At 42.5% G+C, this 24,214-nt stretch overlaps 1 protein-coding gene across 1 annotated transcript in view; it reads left to right on the top strand.

The window, feature by feature from the left end:
- The first annotated feature begins 18,119 nt into the window (after window positions 1-18,119).
- The window catches only part of LOC122539683 (vasoactive intestinal polypeptide receptor-like), a 149,972-nt gene continuing 143,877 nt past the window's right edge, over window positions 18,120-24,214 (top strand). Inside the window, exon 1 of the mRNA XM_043674671.2 lies at window positions 18,120-18,447. Within this exon, the coding sequence (XP_043530606.2) occupies window positions 18,397-18,447 (51 nt within the window). The 5' untranslated portion in view covers window positions 18,120-18,396. The remainder of the gene's footprint in view (window positions 18,448-24,214) is intronic.

Genomic DNA, 24,214 nt, shown 5'->3' with positions numbered 1-24,214 from the left:
ATTCACTGCCAATCAAGAGAAAAAAGCAATTCGCACTGATGTTCTTCAGTGAAAGTGAAATACCTCTATTTATTGTAACACGCCTAACTTTGACACGAACAGTGAAAAGAATGGATCTCTATTTAATGCAACTTAAACCTTCAAACTCCTAAAGTACACATTCACTCTATTGTGATTGAGACAGACAAACAGTCTAGCACATATACCATGAGTTAGCAAAGAAGTTAGATAAAATTCTGAAGAAGTCAGGATATGTCTCAGATGAGAGTGTGAAGTCATTGGAGAGTTGCTCAGCAAGCATGCCTCTTGCATCCTCTAGCAGCAAGGATGTAGACACATCCCATGGAGTCCATAAGCATGCATAATGTGGGATCACACGTTGGTGAGTTCAGCTGCAGATGGGTGAAGAATGCCTCGAGTCACTGGCATTGACGGTTGGAGGACCTGCAGGCACCTGCTGAGCTCCCAGCAGGAGATGACTCTGTAATCTTGGTAATGAGGGACATAAGTGTCATGGACTTCCCTTACAACTCCATTGTTTGGAACAAAGATGTCCCACATTATTACAATGGAAACACTTGGATTGTTACCATTGCCCTCAGCATCTTTCGGTTTGATCTGAGGAGGGGACCTTGGGAGTGGGAGGCATCCCAGCAGTCCTTTCGTTACCCTGGATTATTGCCTTTCTTTCAGTCTCCCATCCTCTATTCTTTATGGGGATAATGGAAAATGGGTTTACTTTAAATATCAGCTCATAATTATCAGTCATTGCAACTTCCTGGCTAGCAGTTACCAACCTCAGGTCTTCCACATAAAAATGAAAGGTTGTGAGTTTTCAACGTTTTCCAAGAGAATAACTTCTCTGAGAGCTTCATGCATGGCTTTTACTCCTAATACCTATATCCACCCGCCAGATTTACTTTATCTTTTCAAATTCAATATATTTTTTCCCAGTTTGAAAAGTTTGAAACTTTTAACTGCATGCCTCAGGAATTAACTCATATGCATCCAAAATAGTCTTTTGTAGAGAGTCATGAAGCATAGAAACCTCTGACAGTGATATATAAATTTCATGTGCTCTACCTGGAAGCTTTCCTTCAGCAACTTCATTTGTTTTTCTATTATCAAATAACACAAAAGTGCCTGCACAACCCTTTTCCATAATTTGGGAGGGCCTGAAGCATATTGAAAACAAAAAATGCTGGAAATCACAGCAGGTCAGGCAGCATCTGGAGAGAGAGAGCAAGATAATGCTTCAAGTCATCCAGCATCTGCAGTAATTTGCTCCTACAAACATAATCATATTCTGACTGGAGTTTAGATTATGACTAGGGTTTTCTCCATCAGAGCTATCAGCAACATCCAAAGTCCCTTTGTTAACTGTGTAATTTAAATTCTCTACTTCACTCCATTTTTGCACTTTCTTTATTCTCTTAACTCTTCAGAATCTCGAGTCTCAATTCTTCTCCTCTTCCTCCTCTCTTTGAGGTTCAAGCATTTTAATTCTAGTTCCCTTTTTAATTTTGAGCTGTCTTTTTCATGGTCAAATCTCTTCCACTGTGATTGAGTCATTGATAACACAAGTGACCCACCACTTGGTGTACCTTGTCCATCATATATTTTGAGCAATCCCAAATGATGTTTCAATATTTCAATTGCCTCTGCTGTTTTGGTTCTGACAGGCAATTCCACCTGTAATTTATTTACGAATTCCACTGAAGTAGCTTTTGTCAGGTCTTGTACATTTGCAATGAATAATTCATTTAACTGCCAGATGGTTTTGGCTTTTTCCAGGGTTTTAAAATTCGAAACCTGGAATCTGTCCAATAACCCTTCACCCTTTCTATTGACTCTTTGTTCAATCTTGCATTGTCCTTGTTCAGAAGATCCAAGTGAACTGCCAAACCTTTTTTAACAACTTAAGAACATAGAACATAGAATACGACAGGCCCATCAACCCTCAATGTTAAATGCCGGCCTTCTATCCTACTCTAAGATCATACTAACCTACATATCTTTCATTGTACTAACTTCCATATGCCTATCCAAAAGTCGCTTAAATGTCCCAAATGTATCTGACGACTATTACTGCTGGCAGTGCATTTTCTGAGAAATGAACCCACCTCTGACATTCTTCCTTAAACCTTCCTCCAATTACTTTTAAATTATGCCCCCTCATGATAGACATTACCGCCATGGGGAAAGGTCTCTGGCTATCCACTCTACAACATCTTGTACACCTCTATCTAGTAATCTGTCATCCTTTTTCACCCCAATGAGAAAAGGCCTAGCTCCCTCAACCTTTCTTCAAAAGTCATGCCCTCCAGTCTTGGCAGCATCCTGGTAGATCTCCTTTGCACACTCTCTAAAGCTTCCACATCTTTCCTATAATGAGGTGACCAGAATTGAGCGCAATATTCCAAGTGTGGTCTTAAACTCAACCCCCCTGCAAATGAAAACCTTCACATCGTATGCCTTCTTAACAAACCTATTGACCTGGGTGACAAATGTGAGAGATCTATGGAAGTGGACCCCAGGATCCCTCTGTTCCTCCACACTGTCAAGAATCCTGCCTTTAACCCTATATTCTGCATTTGAATTTGACCTTCCAAAATGAATCACGTCACACTTTTCGAGGTTGAACTCCATCTGCCATTTATCAGCCCAGTTCTGCATCCTATCGTTATCTCATTGTAACCTGCAACAGCCCTCCACACTATCTACAACTCCACCAACCTTCGTGTCATCGGCAAACTTACTAACTCACCCTTCCAGTTCCTTATCCAAGTTATTTAGAAAGAATCACAAAGAGCAGAGGTCCCTGAGCCAATCCTTGTGGAACACAACTGGTCACCGAGCTCCAAGCTGAATATTGTCCATCTACCAACACCCTGTCTTCAATGGGCCAGCCAATTATGTATCCAGACAGACAGGTTTCCTTGTATCCCATGCCTCCTTATTTTCTCAATGAACCGTCTCAAATGCCTTGCTAAAATCGATATACATCACATCCATTGCTCTAGCTTCATCAACGTGTTTTGTCACATCCTCAAAGAATTCAATAAGGTTTGTGAGGCTTGACCTGCCCCTCACAAAGCCATGCTGACTATCTCTAATCAAACTTTGGTTTCCCAAGTAATTATAAATCCTGTCTCAGAATCTCCAATACTTTGCCCACCACAGAAGTAAGACAGACTGGGAATAGATAATTAGCAATCATTCCTTATTGTTCCAAAGCTGTCATAAAACTATATAAATGTACAAAATTCTATTGAGATCATAAAACAATCAATTTACCCGACTGACTGTTATTTAGGACAAAAGCAAATCATACTGGATTGTTTCAGTAGCATTAAAAATTGCTCTTTGTTACTGAAAGGTGGCTGCGAGATGACCTGGATTGGGACCTAGACATTTAGAAAGGACAAGAAACCGGGAAAGGGTTGATGAAGGAACTGAAGATATGATACCTACATTTGCTGTTGACACAAAGAGTAGATTGCAAAGTACATTGCAAAGTGGACATGAGGAGTTTACTAAGTGACTAGGCAAAAATTTAGCAAATGGAGTAATATGTAGGAAAGTGTGAACTTGTCTACTTTGGCAGAAAGAATAAAGATGAAGCATATTATCTAACAGGTGAGAGATTGCAGAGTTCTGACATGCAGAGAGATCTGAGTGTGCTAGTGCATAAATCACAAAAAGTTGGTTTGCAGGAACAGCAAATAATCAGGCAAGCTAGTAGAATGTTATGTTTATTGTGGGGGGAGTTCCATGAAAGAATTGAGAGGTTCTGCAACAGTTACACAGGGCATTGGTGAGACCGCATATGGAACACTGTGTACAGCACTGGTCACCATACTAACAGAAGGATGTGAATACACTGGAAGCAATTCAGAGAAAGTTTACTAGATTGGTACCGAGAATGAGCAGATTGCCTTATCAAGAAAGGCTAGACAGGCTGGGCCTGTATTTTCTGGTATTTTGAAGAGTCAGGAGGTAACTTAATTGAAACATATAAGATGTGGAAGGAGACTTGACTGGGTGGATGTTGAAAGTAAGTTTGCTCTTGTGGGAGAACTAGGGGTCAGAGTTTAAAAATAAGGGAACACCATTCAAAGCATAGTAAAGAAAAAAAACTGTCAGAGTTGTTAGTCTTTGGAATTGTCTTACTCAAAAGGCAGTGGAAGCAGAATCTGCAAATCTTTTTAAGGCAGAGGTAAATTGATGCTTGATTATCAAGGAGATGAAAGATTATTGGGGACACGCAGGAATATAGAGATGAAGCTAAAAGCAGATCAGCCGTGATCTTACTGAATGATAGAGCAGACTTAAAGGGTTGAGTGACCTTTTTTGTTCCTTTTTTTGTGTATTCCCATGACTACAGACCAGCATAGTCTGAATTGGCATAGTTCAAATTGGGCAGATTCCAATCTTTGAGCAGAGTATTAGCATGTGACTACTGAGGTTATAGTTGCATCCCAGAATGCCTCAGAGGCTCATTTCCCTTTTAATTAAACCTTATCGTTATGTCTTCGCTCCAAGTACTTTCTCAGTTTTTACCGTTAATACATTTTCTCAGCATTACTGGCCAAACATGAAAAAAATCCCTTTTAACCAAACATATGTCCAGCTCCAACACCTCTCTCCATAGTTCATTGCTCACAGATGTAAATGCGACTCTCCCTGACTTGTCCATTCGAAATGGTATAGGTGGGTGAAAGCAATGGCCTGCAATCATTTTGAACAGCTGTTGTGAATTAATAACAGATTACTCAATTAACAATTTGAAAGAGCATCCTTAAACTCATCGCACTGAATGAATTAGTAGCCAGTGGCTGCTGTAACAGGATGAAAACATTATAAAAACATCACGTCCACTTGACCGGACCTTGATTAATTTTTTTTCACAATACCTTCTGTTAAAGAGAGGCTGTAACAACAAGACAAAATTTCGCTGAAGGACGGCTGAGGAATATCACCCTTCAGCTGTTGTGGCTGTACAATGATATTCCTGGTTCTTGTGCTATCGTCTTAACCTTAGTTCAAAGAGACCATTGAATGGTTAGGAAAATCACAGTGCATAATTTCACGTCTTCAAAAAGCTTGCACAATGGTTGTGAACAAAACTCTCCTCAGAGATTAAAATAAAACTAAGAGGCATGGATGCTGGAGATATTAAACAAACAAAAACAGAAATTTCTAGAGAAACTCCACAGACCTGGCAGCATCTGTGGAGAGAAAAGAGTTCTGGACTCAAAATATTAACTTTGTTTCTCTCTCGATAGATGCTGCCAGATCTGCTGTAGTTCTCCAGCAATTTCTGTTTATGCCGCTTCAAAGATTGCTTGAAAATTTGAAGTTGGGATTGTTGAGATTGCAGCTTTTCAAAGGTAAAACATTCTGGAATTAAAAGACAAGATGAAATAATCATCTACATTGCCTGCTGCCACTCCTGACAGTACATCTGGAACACGAGATGAAGATAAAGGATTTTGTGTGCTCTCATACAGAAGTAGAAAGTCATTCTCACGTGTCAGTAGTGCTGAATGATTTGCCTGCCTCTGCAGAGCCTCTGTAATCTTGGACAATCACATGTAGCACTCTTAGGTTGTTGCTGGCTGAAAAGTCACTGTGAAGCAGGAATCTCTATCACATTTTCAATCTCCATCACATCTTCAATCACCACATACTTCATCATTAACATTGCCAGTCATAAAAGCTGGCATTGCTACAGGAGGAGGAGAGGAATTCAGCTCCCTGTGGAGACTATGAGAGGAGATGTATATTCAGGACAGTGGAGTTGGGTACTGCAGGATTTTCATCTTGAAGTGTTGAGATTGGATCTGTTAGTACCAGCATATCAGGCTCACCCTCTGAGTATATCTCCTGGTCAGGAATCTGTAAAAGATGAGGTTCACAATTGAAGGATCATCAAGAGTACAGGATATTGGTTACTGTGTTCCAGTTTGATCTCCCTGATATTAGAAAAATGTTAAAATTGAAAGAGTTCAGAAAAGACTTTCAAGAATGTTGCAAGGGTTTGAGCTATAGGGAGAGGCTGAATAGGCTAGGTCTACTTTCCCTAGAGTGTCGGAGGCTGAGGGTTGACGTTATAGAGGTTTATAAAATCATGAAGGGCATGCATAGGATGAATTGCCAAGGTCTTTTTCCCAAGGTAGGGGAATCCAAAACTAGTGGACATAAGTTTTAATGTGAGAGGGGAAAGATTTAAAAGGACCTGAGGGGCAACTTTTTCACACAAAATTGTGCATGTATAGAATGAGTTGTCAGAGGAGCTGGTGGAGGCTGGTAAAATTACAACATTGAAAAGACATCTGGATGGACATATGAATAGAAAGGAGTTAAAGTGATATAGGTCAAGAGCTGGCTAATGGGACTGGATTAACTTAGGGTGTCTATTCAGCATGGACAAGTTGGACCAAACGGTCTGCTTTCGTGCTTTACAATTCTATGTGGGGATAAGAGGGTCCTTCTCAGGATGGCAAGTAGCATTCTGCAATGGTCAGTGTTGGGGCCACAACTTTTCATTTTAAACTTTAATGATCTAGATAAAGGAACTAAGGGCATTCTGGCTAAGTTTTCAGATGATGCAAAGATAGGTAGAGGCACAGGTAGCTTTGAGGAGGCAGGGAGGCTGCAAAAGGATTTGGACAGGTTATGAGAGTGGGCAAAGAAGTGGCAGTTGGAATACGACATGGGAAAGTGTGAGCTCAAGCACATTGGGAAGAAAAATACAAGTATGGACTATTTTCTAAATGGGGAGAAAATTCAAAAGTTTGAAGTGCATAGAGACTTGGGAGTTTTAGTCCAGGATTCTCTCAAGGTGAACTTGCAGGGTGAATCAGTAGTCAGGAAGGCAAATGCAATATTGGCATTTATTTTGAGACAGTTTCAATATAAAAACAGGAATGTACTTCGAGGTTCTATAAGGCTCTGGTCAGACCATACTTGGAACATTGTGAGCAGTTTTGGGCCCCATATCTCAGGAAGGATATACTGGTCCTGGAATGAGTTCAGAGACAATTCTCGAGAATGGTCCCAGGAATGAAAAGCATAACATGTGAAGAATATTTGTGGACCTTGGGTTTTGTACTCTATGGAGTTTAGAAGGATGAGGGGGAAACTAATTGAACTTATAGAATACTGAATGTCCTGGATAGAGTGGATGTAGGGAAGATGCATCCATTGGTAAGAGAGTTAGGACCTGAGGGCACAGCCTTAAAGGAAAAGGAAGACCTTTTAGAACAGAGATAAGAAGAAACTTCTTCAGCCAGCGAGTGGTGAATCTATTGAATTCACTGCCACAGAAGGCTATGGGGTCCAGCTTATTGAGTATATTTAAGACAGAGATAGATAGGCCCTTGACAATCAAGGGAATCAAGGGTTACAGGGACAAAGTGGGAGAATGGGGTTGAGAAATTTATCAGCTATGATTGAATGGTGGAGCAGACTCAATGGGCTGAATGGCGTAATTTCTACTCCTATGACTTATGGTTTTATGGACTCTATGACTCCAAGTGGTTCAAAGCAGAGAACCTTCTTCACAAAAGGTCACCTTGCTTTATTGTCATGAGAATTCAGAAGCTGGAGAAAGTAGTGGATTTTGTTTTACAAATTGTCATCCAATCTCTTGTGAGTGAAAGTGCATGTTCCTGAAGAGGATTGAGGTAAGTCTTCACAAAACAGAATGTAATCATCATTATACAATGGGATGGCATCATTGCCTTGGCATGGGGTGTTTTTACATGGGCTGAAATGTCTGATCTGATAATGTGTTGCTGGAACAGTGCAGCAGGTCAGGCAGCATCCAAGGAACAGGAGAATCGACGTTTCGGGCATAAGCTCTTCTTCAGGAATGTTGGCAGAAAAGATGTGGTTCAGGAATGTCGGAAGAAAAGATGTGGTTTTCCCAGACCCTGCACCTGGACTTTGAGGGTTGAATGTGAAGCCATTCCAAAGTGTCAGGCAGGACAGAAATAGTTAGTCCAGAATCAAGGAAATAAAAATTGGCATACAATTCTTAATATTTAAGTTGATTGACCTGCATTCTGGCCTGCATCATCAGCTTGAGCTAACAACTTCCATCTGGACCAAGAAAGAGTGAAAATCTCATGTCATGTTTAATCGCATGTTTAATTTGTTGGATTCTCAACGAAACATAGAAACTAGGAGCAGGAGTAGGCGATTCGGTCCTTTGAGCCTGCTCCAACATTTGACATGGTCATGACTGAGCCTCTATCTCAATGTCATATTCGTCCATTCTCTACATATTCCTTAATGCTTTTAACACCTGTTTCTCTCTTGAATATATTCTCCTTTGCTGTTGAGTTGATTTATTTAATATATACGTAAGAGAGGATCTCACTTTTCAAACTTCTTCAAAAAGACCAAATCTGCGACAATGAGAGCCTCGAACACACTCTGCTGGACTAACTTATTACTTATGTTGCCATATTGTACCATAATATGAATATTTTAAAATGGTGGTTCCTGCCTTTTGCCTAGACTTGGCAAGCTTTTTATTGGCAAGCTTATTATTTTTGATCTTTGAAAGTTGCCACCCAGGTAAATAGTGCGGTGAAGAAGGCATATGGCGTACTAGCTTTTATTGGTAGAGGAATTGAGTTCCGGAGTACTGAGATCATGTTGCAGTTGTATAAGACTCTGGTGCGGCCGTATCTGGAGTATTGTGTGCAGTTTTGGTCGCCATACTATAGGAAGGATGTGGAGGTACTGGAACGGGTGCAGAGGCGGTTTACCAGGATGTTGCCTGGTATGGTAGAAAGATCGTATGAGGAAAGGCTGAGGCACTTGGGGTTGTTTTCATTGGAGAAAAGAAGGTTTAGGGGTGACTTGATAGAGGTGTACAAGATGATTAGGGGTTTAGATAGGGTCGACAGTGAGAATCTTTTTCCACGTATGGAGTTAGCTCTTACAAGGGGGCATAGCTTTAAATTAAGGGGGGGTAGGTATAGGACAGATGTTAGGGGTAGGTTCTTTACTCAGCGAGTCGTGAGTTCGTGGAATGCCCTGCCAGTAGCAGTGGTGGACTCTCCCTCAATATGGGCATTTAAGCGGGCATTGGATAGGCATATGGAGGATAGTGGGCTAGTGTAGGTTAGGTGGGCTTGGATCAGCGCAACATCGAGGGCCGAAGGGCCTGTAATGCGCTGTATTCTTCTATGTTCTATGTTCTATGTTCTATGAGTATGCTGGACATCTTTAGCACTGGGCAAACCTAATCACATCCTGGTTTCACATACTTCTCATGGCCTGCCAAACATGCTGGATTACCTCCTTAATGTTAAATTATTTAGGTGGCTAAACGTTGGACAATTTATCATCGAGTGTTCCAATTACTTTAATATGTCAAATCATTACAGTGCTGTACAGGCCCTTCTGTCTTTGATGTTGCGCTGACCCGTGGAACCAATCTGAAGCCCAGCTAATCTACACTATTCCATTCTTGTCCATATGGCTATCCAAAGACCATTTAAATGCCCTTAAAGTTAGTGAGTCTAGTACTGTTGCAGGAAGAATGTTCCACATTCTTACTATGCTCTGAATAAAGAAACTACCTATGGCAACTGTCCTATATCTATAACCACTCAATTTAAAGCTGTGCTAGCCATCGCCATCCAAGGAAAATGGCTTTCACTGTCCTCACTATCTAATCCTCTGATTATCTTATATGTCTCAATTAAGTAACCTTCCACCCTTCTTCTCTCTACTGAAAACAGCCTCAAGTCCCTCAGACTTTTCTCGTAAGACCTTCCCTACGTACTATGCAACATTTTAGTAAATCTTCTTTAAACCCTTTCCAAAGCTTCCACATCCTTCCAATAATGCTGTGACCAGAACTGTACGCAATACTCCACATTTGGCCGCACTAGAGATTTGTACAGCTGCAGCATGATCACATGGTTCTGCAGCTCAATTCTTCTACCAGTAAAATCAAACACATGGTATGCCTTCTTAATAACCCTGTCAACCTGGGTGGCAACTTTCAAAGATCTATGTACCTGGACACTGAGATCTTCTGCTCATCTACGCTATCAAGAATCTCACCATTAGCCCAGTACTTAGCATTCCTGTTACTCCTTCCAAAGTGAATCACCTCACACATGTCTGCATTAAACTCTATTTGCCACCTCTCAGACCAGCTCTGCAGCTTATCTACGTCTCTCTGTAACCTAAACAGTCTTCTTCACTATCCACAACTGTATCGACCTTAGTGTCATCCTCAAATTTACTAACCCATCTTTCTATGCCCTCGTCCATTTATAAAAATGACAAACAACAGTGGACCCAAACTAAATCCTTCCACTAGTAACTGAACTCCAGGATGAAGATTTCATAGAACATAGAACATAGAACTTAGAACAATACAGCGCAGAACAGGCCCTTTGGCCCTCGATGTTGTGCTGACCTGTGAACAATTCTCAGCTTATCTCCCTACACTAACCCATCATCATCCATGTGCTTATCCAAGGATAGTTTAAGTCTCCCTAATGTGGCTGAGTTGACTACATTGGCTGGTAGGGCATTCAATGTCCTTACCACTCTCTAAGTAAAGAACCTGCCTCCGACCTCTGTCTTAAATCTATCACCCCTCAATTTGTAGTTATGCCCCCTCGTACAAACTGATGTCATCATCCTAGGAAAAAGACTTTCACTGTCTACCCTATCTAATCCTCTGATCATCTTGTATGTCTCTATCAAATCCCCTCTTAGCCTTCTTCTTTCCAAAGAGAACAGACCTAAGTCTTTCTTGGGCGGCACGGTGGCACAGTGGTTAGCACTGCTGCCTCACAGCGCCAGAGACCCGGGTTCAATTCCCGCCTCAGGCGACTGACTGTGTGGAGTTTGTACATTCTCCCCGTGTCTGCGTGGGTTTCCTCCGGGTGCTCCGGTTTCCTCCCACAGTCCAAAGATGTGCAGGTCAGGTGAATTGGCCATGCTAAATTGCCAGTAGTATTAGGTAAGGGGTAGATGTAGGGGTATGGGTGGGTTGCGCTTCGGCGGGTCGGTGTGGACTTGTTGGGCCGAAGGGCCTGTTTCCACACTGTAAGTAATCTAATCTAATCTAATCTTTCAGCCTTTCCTCATAAGACCATCCCTCCAGACCAGGCAACATCCTGGCAAATCTTCTCTGCACCTTTCACTATGCTTCCACATCCACAAAATATGGCGACCAGACCTGTACACAATATTCCAAGCGTTTTGTATAGTTGCTGCAAGATATTGCAGCTCCGGAACTCAATCCCTTTACGAATAAAACCTAACACACCGTATGCCTTCTTAACAGCACTATCAACCTGGGTGGCAATTTTCAGGGATCTATATACATGGACTCCAAGATCCTTCTGCACATCCACACTACCAAGAATCTTTCCATTGACCCAGTACTCTGCCATCTGTTATTCTTCCCAAAGTGCATCACCTCACATTTAGGTGCATTGAACTCCATTTGCCACCTCTCAGCCCAATTCTGCATGTTATCCAAGTCCCCCTGCAACTACTCCACCGACTTTAGTGTCATCTGCAAATTTACTAATTCATCCACCTATGCCTGCGTCTAAGTCATTTATCAAAATGACAAACAGCAGTGGTCCCAAAACAGATCCTTGTGGCAGACTCCAGTAACCGGACAGAAACAGATCCTTCGGTCCAACAAATCTGTGCCGACCTGATATCCCAACCTAACCTAGTCCCATTTTCCAGCATTTGGCCCATATCCCTCTAAACCCTTACTTTTCATACACCATCCAGCTGTCTTTCAAATGTTGTAATTTTACCAGTCTCCACCACTTCCTTTGGCATCTCATTCCATACACACACCACCAACATAAAAAAGTTGCCTCTTAGGTCCCTTTTAAATCTTTCCCCTCTCACCTTAAACCTATGCCCTCTAATTCTGGACTCTCCCACCCCAGGGAAAAGATCTTGTCAATTTACCCTATCTATGACCCTCATGATTTCATAAACATCTATAAGGTCACCCTTCAGCCTCCGACACCCCAGGGAAAGTAGCCCCAGCCTATTCCGCCTCTCCCTATAGCTCAAACCCTCCAAATGTGTTGCTGGAAAAGCGCAGCAGGTCAGACAGCATCCAGGGAACAGGAGAATCGACGTTTCGGGCATAAGCCCTTCTTCAGGAATGGCTCATTCCTGAAGAAGGGCTTATGCCTGAAACGTCGATTCTCCTGTTCCCTGGATGCTGTCTGACCTGCTGCGCTTTTCCAGCAACACATTTTCAGCTCTGATCTCACTTTCTCCTCAAACCCTCCAACCCTGGCAACATCCTTGTAAATCTTTTCTGAACTATTTCAAATTTCATAACATTCTTCCTATGAGAGAGAGAACAGACTTGCATACAAAATTTCAATATTAGCCTGACCAATGTCCTGTTGACCCTCAACATGACCTCCCAACTTCTATACTCAGCGCTCTGACCAATAAAGGAGAGCATACCAAATGCCATCTTCACTATCCTATCTACTCCACTTTCAAGAAACTGCACTTATGAGCCTGCATTCCAAGGTCTTTTTGTTTAGCAGCACTCCCCAAGAACTTAACATTATTTAAGCTTTTCCCTCCTTTTTTTTGGCTCCCTCTGTTGGTCTTTGTAAGCTTCCTAATCCTCTGTTTCTCATTGACTTTTGCCACATTATGTGCTTTCTCTTTTGCTTTTATGCTATCCCTGATTTACCTAGTCAGCCGTGGTTGCCTCAATCTCCCTGTACCATGCTTCCTCGTGATGAATCTCTGCTCTGTCTCCTGAATTACTCCCAGAAACTCCTGCCATTGCTTTTCCATTGCCTTTCCTGCTAGGCTCCTCTCTTAGTCAATTCTGCCCAGCTCCTTCCTCATGTCTCTGTAGTTGCCTTTATTCAGATGTAATACCATTATCTCTTATTCCAGCTTCTCCCTCGCAAATTGCAGACTAAATTCAATCATACTATGATCATTGCCTCCTAGGGGTTCTTTCTCCTTAAACCCCCTTATCAAGTCTGCCTCATTGCACAACACTCAATCCAGTATTGCCTATTCCCTCATGGGCTCCATCACAAGCTGCTCCAAAATCCATCTCATAGATATTCCTCAAATGCCTTTCTTTGCATGCCACTACTAACCTGATTATCCCAGCCCACCTGCATATTGGAATCCCCCATGTCCACTGTAACTTTGCCTTTCTTAGACATCCTTTCTATCTCCTGGTATATCTTACGCCCCAGCTCCTAACTCCTGTTTGGAGGCCTGTACATAACTCCAACATTTTTTTAACCTTTGCGGTTCCTCAATTCTACCCAAACAGATTCTACACCATCTGACCCTACTTTGTTTATTACTATTAATTTAATTTAATTTCTTACTACTAAGACAACACCACTCCCTCTGTCCAACTGCCTTATCTTTTCAATAGGATGTGTATCCTTGGATATTCAGCTCTCAATCCTGATTGCCTTGCAGTCATGTCTCCATGACGCCCACCATGTCATAACTGCCAATTTTGATCTGCGTCACAAGCTCATTTACCTTATTCCTCATACTGCGTGCATTCAAATATAACATCTTCAGTCCTGTATTAACCATCCCTCTTCTCATTGTCATTCGATGGCCCAGTGTGTTTGGAGTTTGATTGCTAACCCTTTCCAAATACTTTGTCCTATTTATACCTGTGCTGGAGACTTTAATATCTGCTCCTGAGTTCTCATTCCCTGTCATTTCTTTCATATTTTTCCATGCAGTTGAATCCACCCCAATGGATGTTAACCTGCTGCTTTGTTTCCCACTGGGGGAAGGTCCTCCTCCCCACCTGCCAACTGTCTAGTTTAAATTCCTGAGGTCAGCCTATTTATTAGAGCATAAGTCCCAGGTCAGTTTGGATGGAGACTTTCCCAGCAGGAGAGATGCCTCCTGTTCCAATACTAATGCCCCATGAAAAAGAACCCCTCTTTCTAGCACCACTCTTTTAGCCATGTGCTAATTTCCCTTATTCTTTGTCCCTATTCCAATTTGCATGTGGGATCTGGAGATTATAATTCTTGGGGACCTATTCTTTAATTTGGTTCCTTGCTCCTGATACAGCATGGATCATAATATCTGGATCCTCTCCCTCCCCCTCCAATATCCTTTCAAGCCAGCCAGATATCCCTTACCCTGGCACTGGGCAGGCAACATTCTTGATCCTGCTTACAAAGGATGCTACTTATTCCTGAAGAAGGGCCTGTGCCCGAAACGTCGAATCTCCTGTTCCCTGGATGCTGCCTGACCTGCTGTGCTGTTCCAGCAATAAAGTTTCAACATGCTACTTATTCTCCTAATTATAGAATCCCCTATAACAACCACTTGTCTTTCTGCTCCCATCTCTTGAATGGCTTCCCATATCATGGTGCAGTGGTCTGTTGGCTCATCATCTCTGCAGTTGTGCTTTAATGAGTTGCTAATGCATGCTAGTAAGCTTCCCAGCACCAACACTATGAAGCATCAATCCTCCTTTCAGGTTCACGGAATGTAATCGAAGAAGATTTCCCATCAGTGAGACTCCAATCTTTGGACTGTTGCCCAGTTATGTTTACTCATGTTTACTAACTGTTAACTCTTCTCACCTCCTCCAGGACTGGAAGATCCTCCCAAAGAAACAGAGGATGTACCTCTGAGTAAGTCTCTGGATTAACTGAGAGACAAAAACTAAAACAGGAAACAAAATGGGGGCAAAGTTTATGGCCTCAATTTGATGGACTCAGTGTTGACTCCTGAATGCTGTAGAGAGTCCAGTCAAAAGATAAACAAATATTGGTAAAGCTTCCATTGAGTCTAAATGGAACCATTTCACCATTGTTTATTGGGAGTGGCTGGAAGGCTGAAACAAGATGAGACTTGGAATAAAACATGCAGATGTCACTTGGAGCAATATGACCTTCATTCAGAGAAGATAAAACCCTAATGCAGCAGGGATCAAGGCCAAAGATTCTCCCAAGCACAACCATGGCCCTCTGCAATAACAGAGCTTGCCCATTTACACTTTCCTCCTCTGATCTCCCTTTGTTCAATCGCTTGTTCTACTGTTGGTCCAGCCCAATTTTTGATTCAGTAATTCATACGGTCTCAGTTGCAATCCAGAGATTTAAGGGCAAAGTCTGAAGTCCAAAAACTGAGAGAAGGCTGCATTGTTGGAGGTGCTGCCTTTCAGATTGTCCTATCTGGCCTTTTAGGGATAAGTAAAAGAGTCTACTGCACCATTTGAAGACAAGTAAAGGAATATACCCTAATATTATAATCAATGTTTATCCCACAACCAACACCAACAGAAATGGATTTACTGGCTATATACCCTGTACAGATGCCTTCACGCTTTTTCTTGTCCTGTAACGGTGACGATATTTCCAAAGTACTGGAAGAGTGTTGAAGCGACCAGAGGCTATGGAAAGTATTGTATAAATGCAATTCTTTCTGTGATTAGAATAATGCATTGTCCTGAAAATGAAATTGAAGACCATTGTGCTAATATTCTAGAAGAACAATCCAGGACAGAGATCTCTGCTTCCTGTAGCACCGAGCAGGATATTGTGGTAAACTCAAAAGACTGAAACCTGGGCAAAATACAAGGCTGATTCACCTAATGCTTGCTCCCACTGGTAAGATTTGTGCTTTGAGGAGAAATTCAGAGTCTGGATCTCTACACTCTAGAGTTAAGAAGAATGAAAGGTGATCTCATTGAAATCCATAAAATTCTTACAGGGCCTGACAGAGTCAATGCAGGAAGAATATTTCCCCTGGGATCTGGAACCAGAGGACACAGTCTCAGAAGAAAAGGCAAAGAATGTAGCACTGAGATGAAGATGAATTTTATTAGAGAGTGGTGAATGTTTGAAATTCTCTTCCCCAGAGAACTGTGAAAGTTGTTGAACATGTTTAAGATAGAGATAAATAGATTTTTAGTTATTAAAGATATTAAGGGTCATGGGAACATAGTGTTGAGGTTGAAGATCAGCCATAGTTTAGTTGCAGGGTGCTGCAGACTTGAGGCAACGAGTGGCTTGCTCATATTTCCTGTGGTTTTATGACTATGTCTGGTCAGGAAACTGCCTCCAATATTTACCCTTGAGGTTCTTGAGGTCCTCAGCTGCTCTAAGACCAGTAGAAAACTCTAAGCCAGTGTCATCCTGGAGTTAATTCATTCCCTGTAATCAGCAGGAACTGCCGGTGATATCTGCATGAAAGAAAGCCTCACATGTGTATGATGTACTTCCTTGCCTCTTGCTGGTCCAAGTACTTTACAGACAATGGAGTGCTTTCAAGGCATTAGGAAATATGGCAGCCAATTTAAAGGCAGTAAGCTCCTAAAATTGGTCAACCAAATAACTTTAGATGCTGTTTGTGGAATAAACATGGAGAGAATTTTATTTGTTCTTCCAAACAGTGCAGTAGGATCTTTAACATACACCTGACCAGCTGGGTAAAGCCTTGGTTTAAGGTTTCATTCACAAGGTGGCACCTCAGATAGGAAATCACTATTTCAGTACTGCACTGAACTGTCATCCATGACTTTATGCTCATTTCTCGAGCATGGGACAAGTGCTCCCAAACTTCTGTCTCAAAAACTAATGTTTGTGTAAATATTGGGTACCACAGAAGGAGGCAATTTGGCCTCATTAACTTAATATCATAACTTCATGCCAATCTTCTGCTTTATCCCATACCGTAACATATTACTTTTATCAAAATAATTTTCAGAGACCCTCATCAATGCCTCATTGAAACTGTCTCCACTACGCACCCAGGTGGTGCATTCCATACTCTACTTGCTGCTCTCTTGCACATCACTTTAAGTCTATGTCCTCTCATTCTTGTTCCTTTAATGAGCAGGAACAACCTCTCTATCTATTCTGTGCAACCCACTCATGATTTTGAAAATCTCTATCAGATCTCCTTTCAGCCCTTTTGTTTCCAAGCAGAACAGTCCCACCTTTTTCAGTCTATCCTCAAAACTGAAATTTCTCATTCCTGGAACCATTCTTGTAAATCACTTCTACACTCTGTCCAAAGCACTCACATCCTCTGATGTGGCACCCACAACTGTACAAAATGGTCCAGCTGAGGTCAAACAAGTTTCAAATGTAAGTTTAACATTACCTCCCTCCTCTTCTACTCTATACCCCAATTATTAAAGCTGAAAATACACATGGGAATTCCGAGATGCATGCCATTCAAACTGGACCTCCATCAACAGACACATCAATTTAGACTCCATTTACCAACCTCATAGAAAAAGAACCGGAAGTGTTGTCAAACACTACAACAGACCACAACACATAAATAGAAAGCGGGACAGAACACCAGCGCTTCCAGCTCAGCGAGTAAACCTACAACTTGAACCACAAACCGGAGCTACTTATCTTCTCAAAAATCACAAAATCTGTGTTTTATTTACCCTCTTGACTTGTGCTGCTACCTTCAATGATTTATGCACAAATACCCAGTTCTTGTACCCCCACTATTTTATATTGTCTTTCCAATGTTCTTCTGACTTAAGTGCATCATCTTGCACTTCTCAGTATTGAATCTTATTTCTCACCTGTCCACCCACTCCACCAATTTATGTGTCTTTCTAATATTCTGCACTGTCCTCCTTACTATTTGAGGTCGAAGCATAATGTGATGGGTCAGATCACCTAATACATAGGAAGGGACAGAGAGGACTTCAGGGAATATGCTCCTGTCAGGGTTGGTCTGCTTTATTTCAAAACAATCGGAGTTGTGACAATGTTACGAACAGCTTGTGATGAGGTGGTCTCAGTCAAGACTCCAGCCTCACTTCACCCGGAGGATCATTCCATCCCAGGTTTTGGTATTTTGTCAGTATCAATGCCTAAAACCCTGATTTCATCATTAGCGCGGACAGGAATTTATCGTACACATCAGCGAAGACCGAGGGAGTGACGGTATTGAATGTGCAATGAGCAGGAGGCAAGAGGCAGGTGGAAGGTGGAGGGAGGTGTGGTTGGAATTAAGTTGTACGGGGGATGGTGTAACAATCCGTCCCTCCGATTGTTCCAAACCAGAGGGAGGGGAAATAGGGGCACTTTAATCCAGTCACGGGTAAAATTGAAACTGGCGACGTTTGCAATGTGTTGAACAATCTCGGGGATCGCTGCAGACTCAGTCAGTGCTCTGAGACTCGTCGCCTGCTCATTCACTGTTCAGGGCTGGAGTTGAGCAGTCCGGGGCTGCTGCTGACAGTGCCCGTTACTTCGCCAGGGAGCCGCTACATGTGGACTGTCAGCCAAAGACTCAACCGGTGGATTAAGGCTGCTCCTAACCAGCTCTTCTCTCTCTCTCGCTCGTTCCTGGAGAATCAGAAACAACATGAAGTGTCCAGCAAGCCCTTTACTCGTATTCAGTTTTTGCACCGTGTCTGTAAGTACCTGGAAAAAAGAACAAAGCCGAAAACCCAGAAATAGTGTTACTCACCGTTTTATTGCATACTGCAGTTTGGAAGAATAGAGCTTTTACAAAAATAAATAGTCCTTTATATCAGTTTTCAATTCTTTAGGATACCAACTAGGAAATATGTTTCTCTCTGTCTCTATAATGGTTATTGTTTAAATTCTGTTTTAACGCTGACAACTTGGAGATTTTGGAATCTATCTAAATTTAGACTTTACAATAAAGTCAGGTGCTGGTCAGGTCCTGGAATAAATATACACAGGAGGCAATAAGAGAGACTCTAGATTCTGGTAGCAGGGTCTGTGTGGAGAGGTTTGAGATCGACCAGCGTTGGCCAGAACTGTGTCTCACCATAGGTGCTTCTGGCACCCTCTGTCTCAAATACTGCTCCCCCCCAGACCCTGCTAGCATTGAGCAGGTGGCCAGAGCTCCTAGCCGAGCTCATGGTCACAGCTTGGAAAGGGGAAAGGGGGCCTCGTGGACGGTGTGGAAGGAGAACAAAGCGAGTGGGGCAAGCTTTAGACCGGGAACCTCGGAGAGAAAAGAAAACATCTATACATCATCTAGCACAACCTCAGCCTTGTCCCAAACTAGGCAAGGAAGCATTTAGCCTGCAGTTACAGATGTGATGTACCCAACACAGCAGCCAGAGTGTGCATAGCATCATTCCACAAACAGCAGTGCCATCATAAACATAATGTCTGTTCCAGTGATGTCAGTTTTAAGATAAATATTGACACTGGAAGTAACTTTCTCATGATAGTGCAAATGTAATTTTTGTTATTGCACCCACCTGAGAGGGCAGCTGAGTTCTCAGTTTGACCTGACATTGAAGAAGGAGCATTGCAGACAGTGCAGCACACCCTCAGATCCCTACCTATATTGGGAGTCTAAATTCTGTCTGTGATAGACAGGGAAAAGCAGGTGCACCAACCAGCAAAGATAGTGCGACAGTTAGGTAAGACTGGCCAGACAGACAATGAGCTAGCCAGCCAGCCAGACAGTGAACTAGCCAGGCAGACAGTGAAACAGACCAACATTAACCTAGCCAGACAGACAGGTAGTGAGACAGACAGAGAATGAGCTAGCTAAACAATGGGACAGACCAACAGTGAGCTAGCCAGACAGGCAGTGAGACATACAGACAGACAGTGAGACAGACAGACAGTGAGACAGATAGAAAGTGAGCTAGCCAGACAGACAGATAGATAGTGAGCTAGCCAGACAGTGAGACAGACAGACCGTGAGCTAGCCAACAGACAGGGAAACGGACAGTGAGCTAACCAGGCAGACAAGGAGACAGACAGAAAGACAGTGAGCTAGCTGGACAGACAGTGAGACAAACAGACAGTAAACCAGACAGACAGTTAACTAGCCAGACAGACAGTGAGACAGACAAACAGTGAGCTAGACAGAAAGTCAGTTAGAGTGAAGACAGTGAGTCAAGACAGTGAGCTAGCCAAACAGAAGGTGAGATAGTCAGGCAGTGAATTAGCCAGTGATTTGACAAGGAAGGACAGACCTAAAGCAGACAAATGAAATGTAAACAAAAAAAAACTGCTGATCAGTTCAGTTGGAATGTATTTGTATCCCAATCAAGAGATTAGATGACATTATAAATATTGAAAATTTGTTAATTTGGTTACAGTTTTAGAATGTCCTTTGTGTATCACAGTGTAGGTCCATTAGTACAGCCGAATCTATCTCTGGGTAACCCATGGTAGACACGTCAAGTAATCAGCACAGTATTATATGTGTGGAGTGGGGAATTTACATAAAATTCACAGCCAATTTTGAAGATAACTGTGATATATCAGACTAAAGAACAAACTGTTCTGACAACAGTAAGTTCCAACAGTGATTGTAATGCAATCACAACAAACCTGTTGTTAGCAACACACCATTGTTCAACTCTGAGAGTGATAGAAAGGAGCATTATATTGCATTCATCTTAGCATGCGATGGAACAAATTTTATTGACATTTAGGATGAAAGACAACCCAGGATCAGAATGTAGCTGTTTGGCTTTGTCTGTTTCCAGATCATCAGTAAACTTACAACAACCTGGGTTGGTGAGCTCACCCTGTTAGGAGTTTTTTACAGGCCTCCTAATAGTCCTAGAAACGTAGAAGAAAGGATTGCGAGGATGATTCAAGAGAAGAGTAATAGGGTCGTTGTTATGGGGGACTTTAACTTTCCTGATATTGATTGGGAAAGCTATAGCTCAAGTTCGTTAGATGGGTCAGTGTTTGTCCAATGTGTGCAGGAGGGTTTCCTGACACAATATGTAGATAGGCCAACAAGAGGTGAGGCCATACTGGATTTGGTTCTGGGTAATGAACCAGGCCAGGTGTTAGAATTATAGGTAGGTGAGCACTTTGGGGACAGTGACCACAATTCGGTGACTTTTACTCTAGTGATGGAGAGGGATAAGTGTGCACTACAGGGCAAGAGTTATAGCTGGGGGCAGGGAAATTATGATGCTGTGAGGCATGACTTAGGATGTGTGGCTTGGAAAAGTAAGCTTCAAGGCAAGGGCGTAATTGATATTCAAGGAGCAACTATTGAGTGTCCTTGATAAGTATGTACGCGTCAGGCAGGGAGGAAAGGGTCGTGTGAGGGAGCCGTGGTTTAATAAGGAATTGGAATCCCTTGTTAAATGGAAGAGGGCGGCCTATGTAAAGATAAGGCGTGAAGGTTCAATTGGGGCGATTGAGAGTTATAAGGTAGCCAGGAAGGACCTGAAGAGAGAGCTAAGAGCAGCAAGGAGGGGACATGAAAGGTCCTTAGTCGGTAGGATTAGGGAAAACCCTAAGGCTTTCTATAGGTATGTCAGGAATAAAAGAATGACTAGGGTAGGAATAGGTCCAGTCAAGGATAGTAGTGGGAAGTTGCATGTGGAGGCTGAAGAGATTGAGGAGACACTGAATGAATACTTTTCGTCAGTGTTCAATCAGGAACATGACATTGTTGTCAATGTGAATACTGAGTCACAATTAAGTAGAATGGATGGCTTTGAGGTATGTAGAGAAGAGGTGTTGGAAATTCTGGAAAGGGTGAAAATAGATAAGTCCCCTGGGCCTGATGGCATTTATCCTAGGATTCTCTGGGAAGCAAGGGAGGAGATTGCAGAGCCATTGGCCTTGATTTTTATGTCCTCGTTGTCTACAGGAGTAGTGCCAGAAGATTTGAGGCTTGCAAATGTAGTTCCCTTGTTCAAGAAGGGGAGTAGGGATAACCCTAGTAACTATAGGCCGGTGAGTCTCACTTCTGTTATGGGCAAAATCTTAGAGAGAATTGTAAGGGATAGGATTTATGAACATCTGGATAGGAATAATGTGATCAAGGATAGTCAGCATGGTTTTGTGAAGGGCAGGTCGTGCCTCACAAACCTTATTGAATTCTTTGAGAAGGTGACTAAGGAGGTGGACGAGGGGAAAGCGGTAGATGTGGTGTATATGGATTTTAGTAAGGCGTTTGATAAGGTTCCCCATGGTAGACTACTGCAAAAAATACGGAGGTATGGCATTGAGGGTGAGTTGGAGGTTTGGATTAGGAGTTGGCTGGCTGGAAGAAGACAGAGGGTAGTAGTTGATGGCAAAGGTTCATCTTGGAGTGCCATCACTAGCGGTGTTCCGCAAGGATCTGTTTTGGGACCATTGCTGTTTGTCATTTTTATAAATGACCTGGAGGAGGGGTTAGAAGGTTGGGTGAGCAAGTTTGCGGATGATACGAAAGTCGTTGGAGTTGTAGACAGTGAGGAAGGATGTGGCAGGTTACAGCGGGATATAGATAAGCTGCAGAACTGGGCAGAAAGGTGGCAAATGGAGTTCAATGTAGCTAAGTGTGAGGTGATTCACTTTGGTAAGAGTAACAAAAAGATGGGGTACTGGGCTAATGGTCGGATACTTGGTAGTGTGGATGAGCAGAGGGATCTTGGTGTCCATGTACACAGATCTCTGAAAGTTGCCACCCAGGTAAATAGTGCGGTGAAGAAGGCATATGGCGTACTGGCTTTTATTGGTAGAGGAATTGAGTTCCGGAGTACTGAGGTCATGTTGCAGTTGTATAAGACTCTGGTGCGGCCGCATCTGGAGTATTGTGTGCAGTTTTGGTCGCCATACTATAGGAAGGATGTGGAGGCACTGGAACGGGTGCAGAGGCGGTTTACCAGGATGTTGCCTGGTATGGTAGAAAGATCGTATGAGGAAAGGCTGAGGCACTTGGGGTTGTTTTCATTGGAGAAAAGAAGGTTTAGGGGTGACTTGATAGAGGTATACAAGATGATTAGGGGTTTAGATAGGGTCGACAGTGAGAATCTTTTTCCACGTATGGAGTCAGCTATTACAAGGGGGCATGGCTTTAAATTAAGGGGGGGTAGGTTCTTTACTCAGTGAGTCGTGAGTTCATGGAATGCCCTGCCAGTAGCAATGGTGGACTCTCCCTCATTATGGGCATTTAAGCGGGCATTGGGTAGGCATATGGAGGATAGTGGGCTAGTGTAGGTTAGGTGAGCTTGGATTGGCGCAACATCGAGGGCCGAAGGGCCTGTACTGCGCTGTATTCGTCTATGTTTTATGTTCTATGTTCTAACCCTCACTGGCTGATGATCTTAAATTCAGCAAGTGGGGATCTTCATTTGCTAAAAAGTAAAAATAATGATACCGTTGGAAACAATGCTCCTTTATGTGTTAAATATTGCTTGCTTCAAAGATACATGTGATTCAAGCCCTAATGCTCTAAATTTTGCTTTTTTTTGGAAGAAAATTAATTATGTAAAGAGTTGTAGTTGTTCACTCTTCACCTACGGAAATCAAACAACATTTCCTGATTTAACTTTTCTTAACCCTTTTTGATAAACTTGGCCAGGGCAAATAAGACAAGGGATTCCATGATGAGCAGTAGGACCTCGAGATGCACCGAGGATGAAAGGGACCTTGGTGTGCAAGTCTACTGGTCCTTCAGACATCAGAACAGGTGTATATAGCGATTAAGAAGATCTATAGCGTCCTTGCTGTTATTAGCCGAGGGGTTTAAGAGCAGGGAGGTTATGCTAGGACTGTATAAAATGCTGATGAGACCACAGCTTGAGTATTATGTGCAATTCTAGAATCTACATGACAGGAGGGATATGATTGAACTGGAGAGGGTGCAGAGGAGATTTACTAGGATGTTACCTGGGCTGGAGACTTTCAATTATGAAGAAACTCGGGTTATTTTCCTTGCAGCAGAGAAGATTGAGAGGGGACATGATGAAGATGTATAAAATTATGGGAGATATTGAAAAGGTAGACAGGAAGAACCTTTTCCCCTTGATGGAGCGAGCAGTGACTGAGGACAAAATGTTTAGAGGGAACGTGAGGAAAGATCTTTTCACTCAGAGGATGGTCAGAATCTAGAATTCACTGCCTGTAAGGGTGTTAGAGACAGAAGCCCTCATAATATTGAACAAGTATTCAAGTGTCGACTGGCAGTGCCAAGACATATAAGACTGTGGACCAAGTGCTGGAAAGTGGGATTAGATTAGTTAGGTAGTTGTTTATGTACAGTGCGGATGCACAGAAATGCCTTTTTCTGTGCAGGAGCTATGACTCTGCTTTATCTATAATTGCTGAAAAATGTGTTGCTGGAAAAGCGCAGCAGCGCAGGCAGCATCCAAGGAGCAGGAGAATTGACATTTCAGGCATAAGCCCTTCTTTGGGCTCGATTCTCCTGCTCCTTGGATGCTGCCTGACCT

This window comes from Chiloscyllium plagiosum, unplaced genomic scaffold, assembly GCF_037043375.1.
Source record: "Chiloscyllium plagiosum isolate Xiang-an unplaced genomic scaffold, Cpla_swu_hap1 HiC_scaffold_32, whole genome shotgun sequence".
In the NCBI taxonomy this organism is placed as follows: domain Eukaryota; kingdom Metazoa; phylum Chordata; class Chondrichthyes; order Orectolobiformes; family Hemiscylliidae; genus Chiloscyllium; species Chiloscyllium plagiosum.
This window is presented reverse-complemented; position numbering and strand designations above follow the sequence as displayed.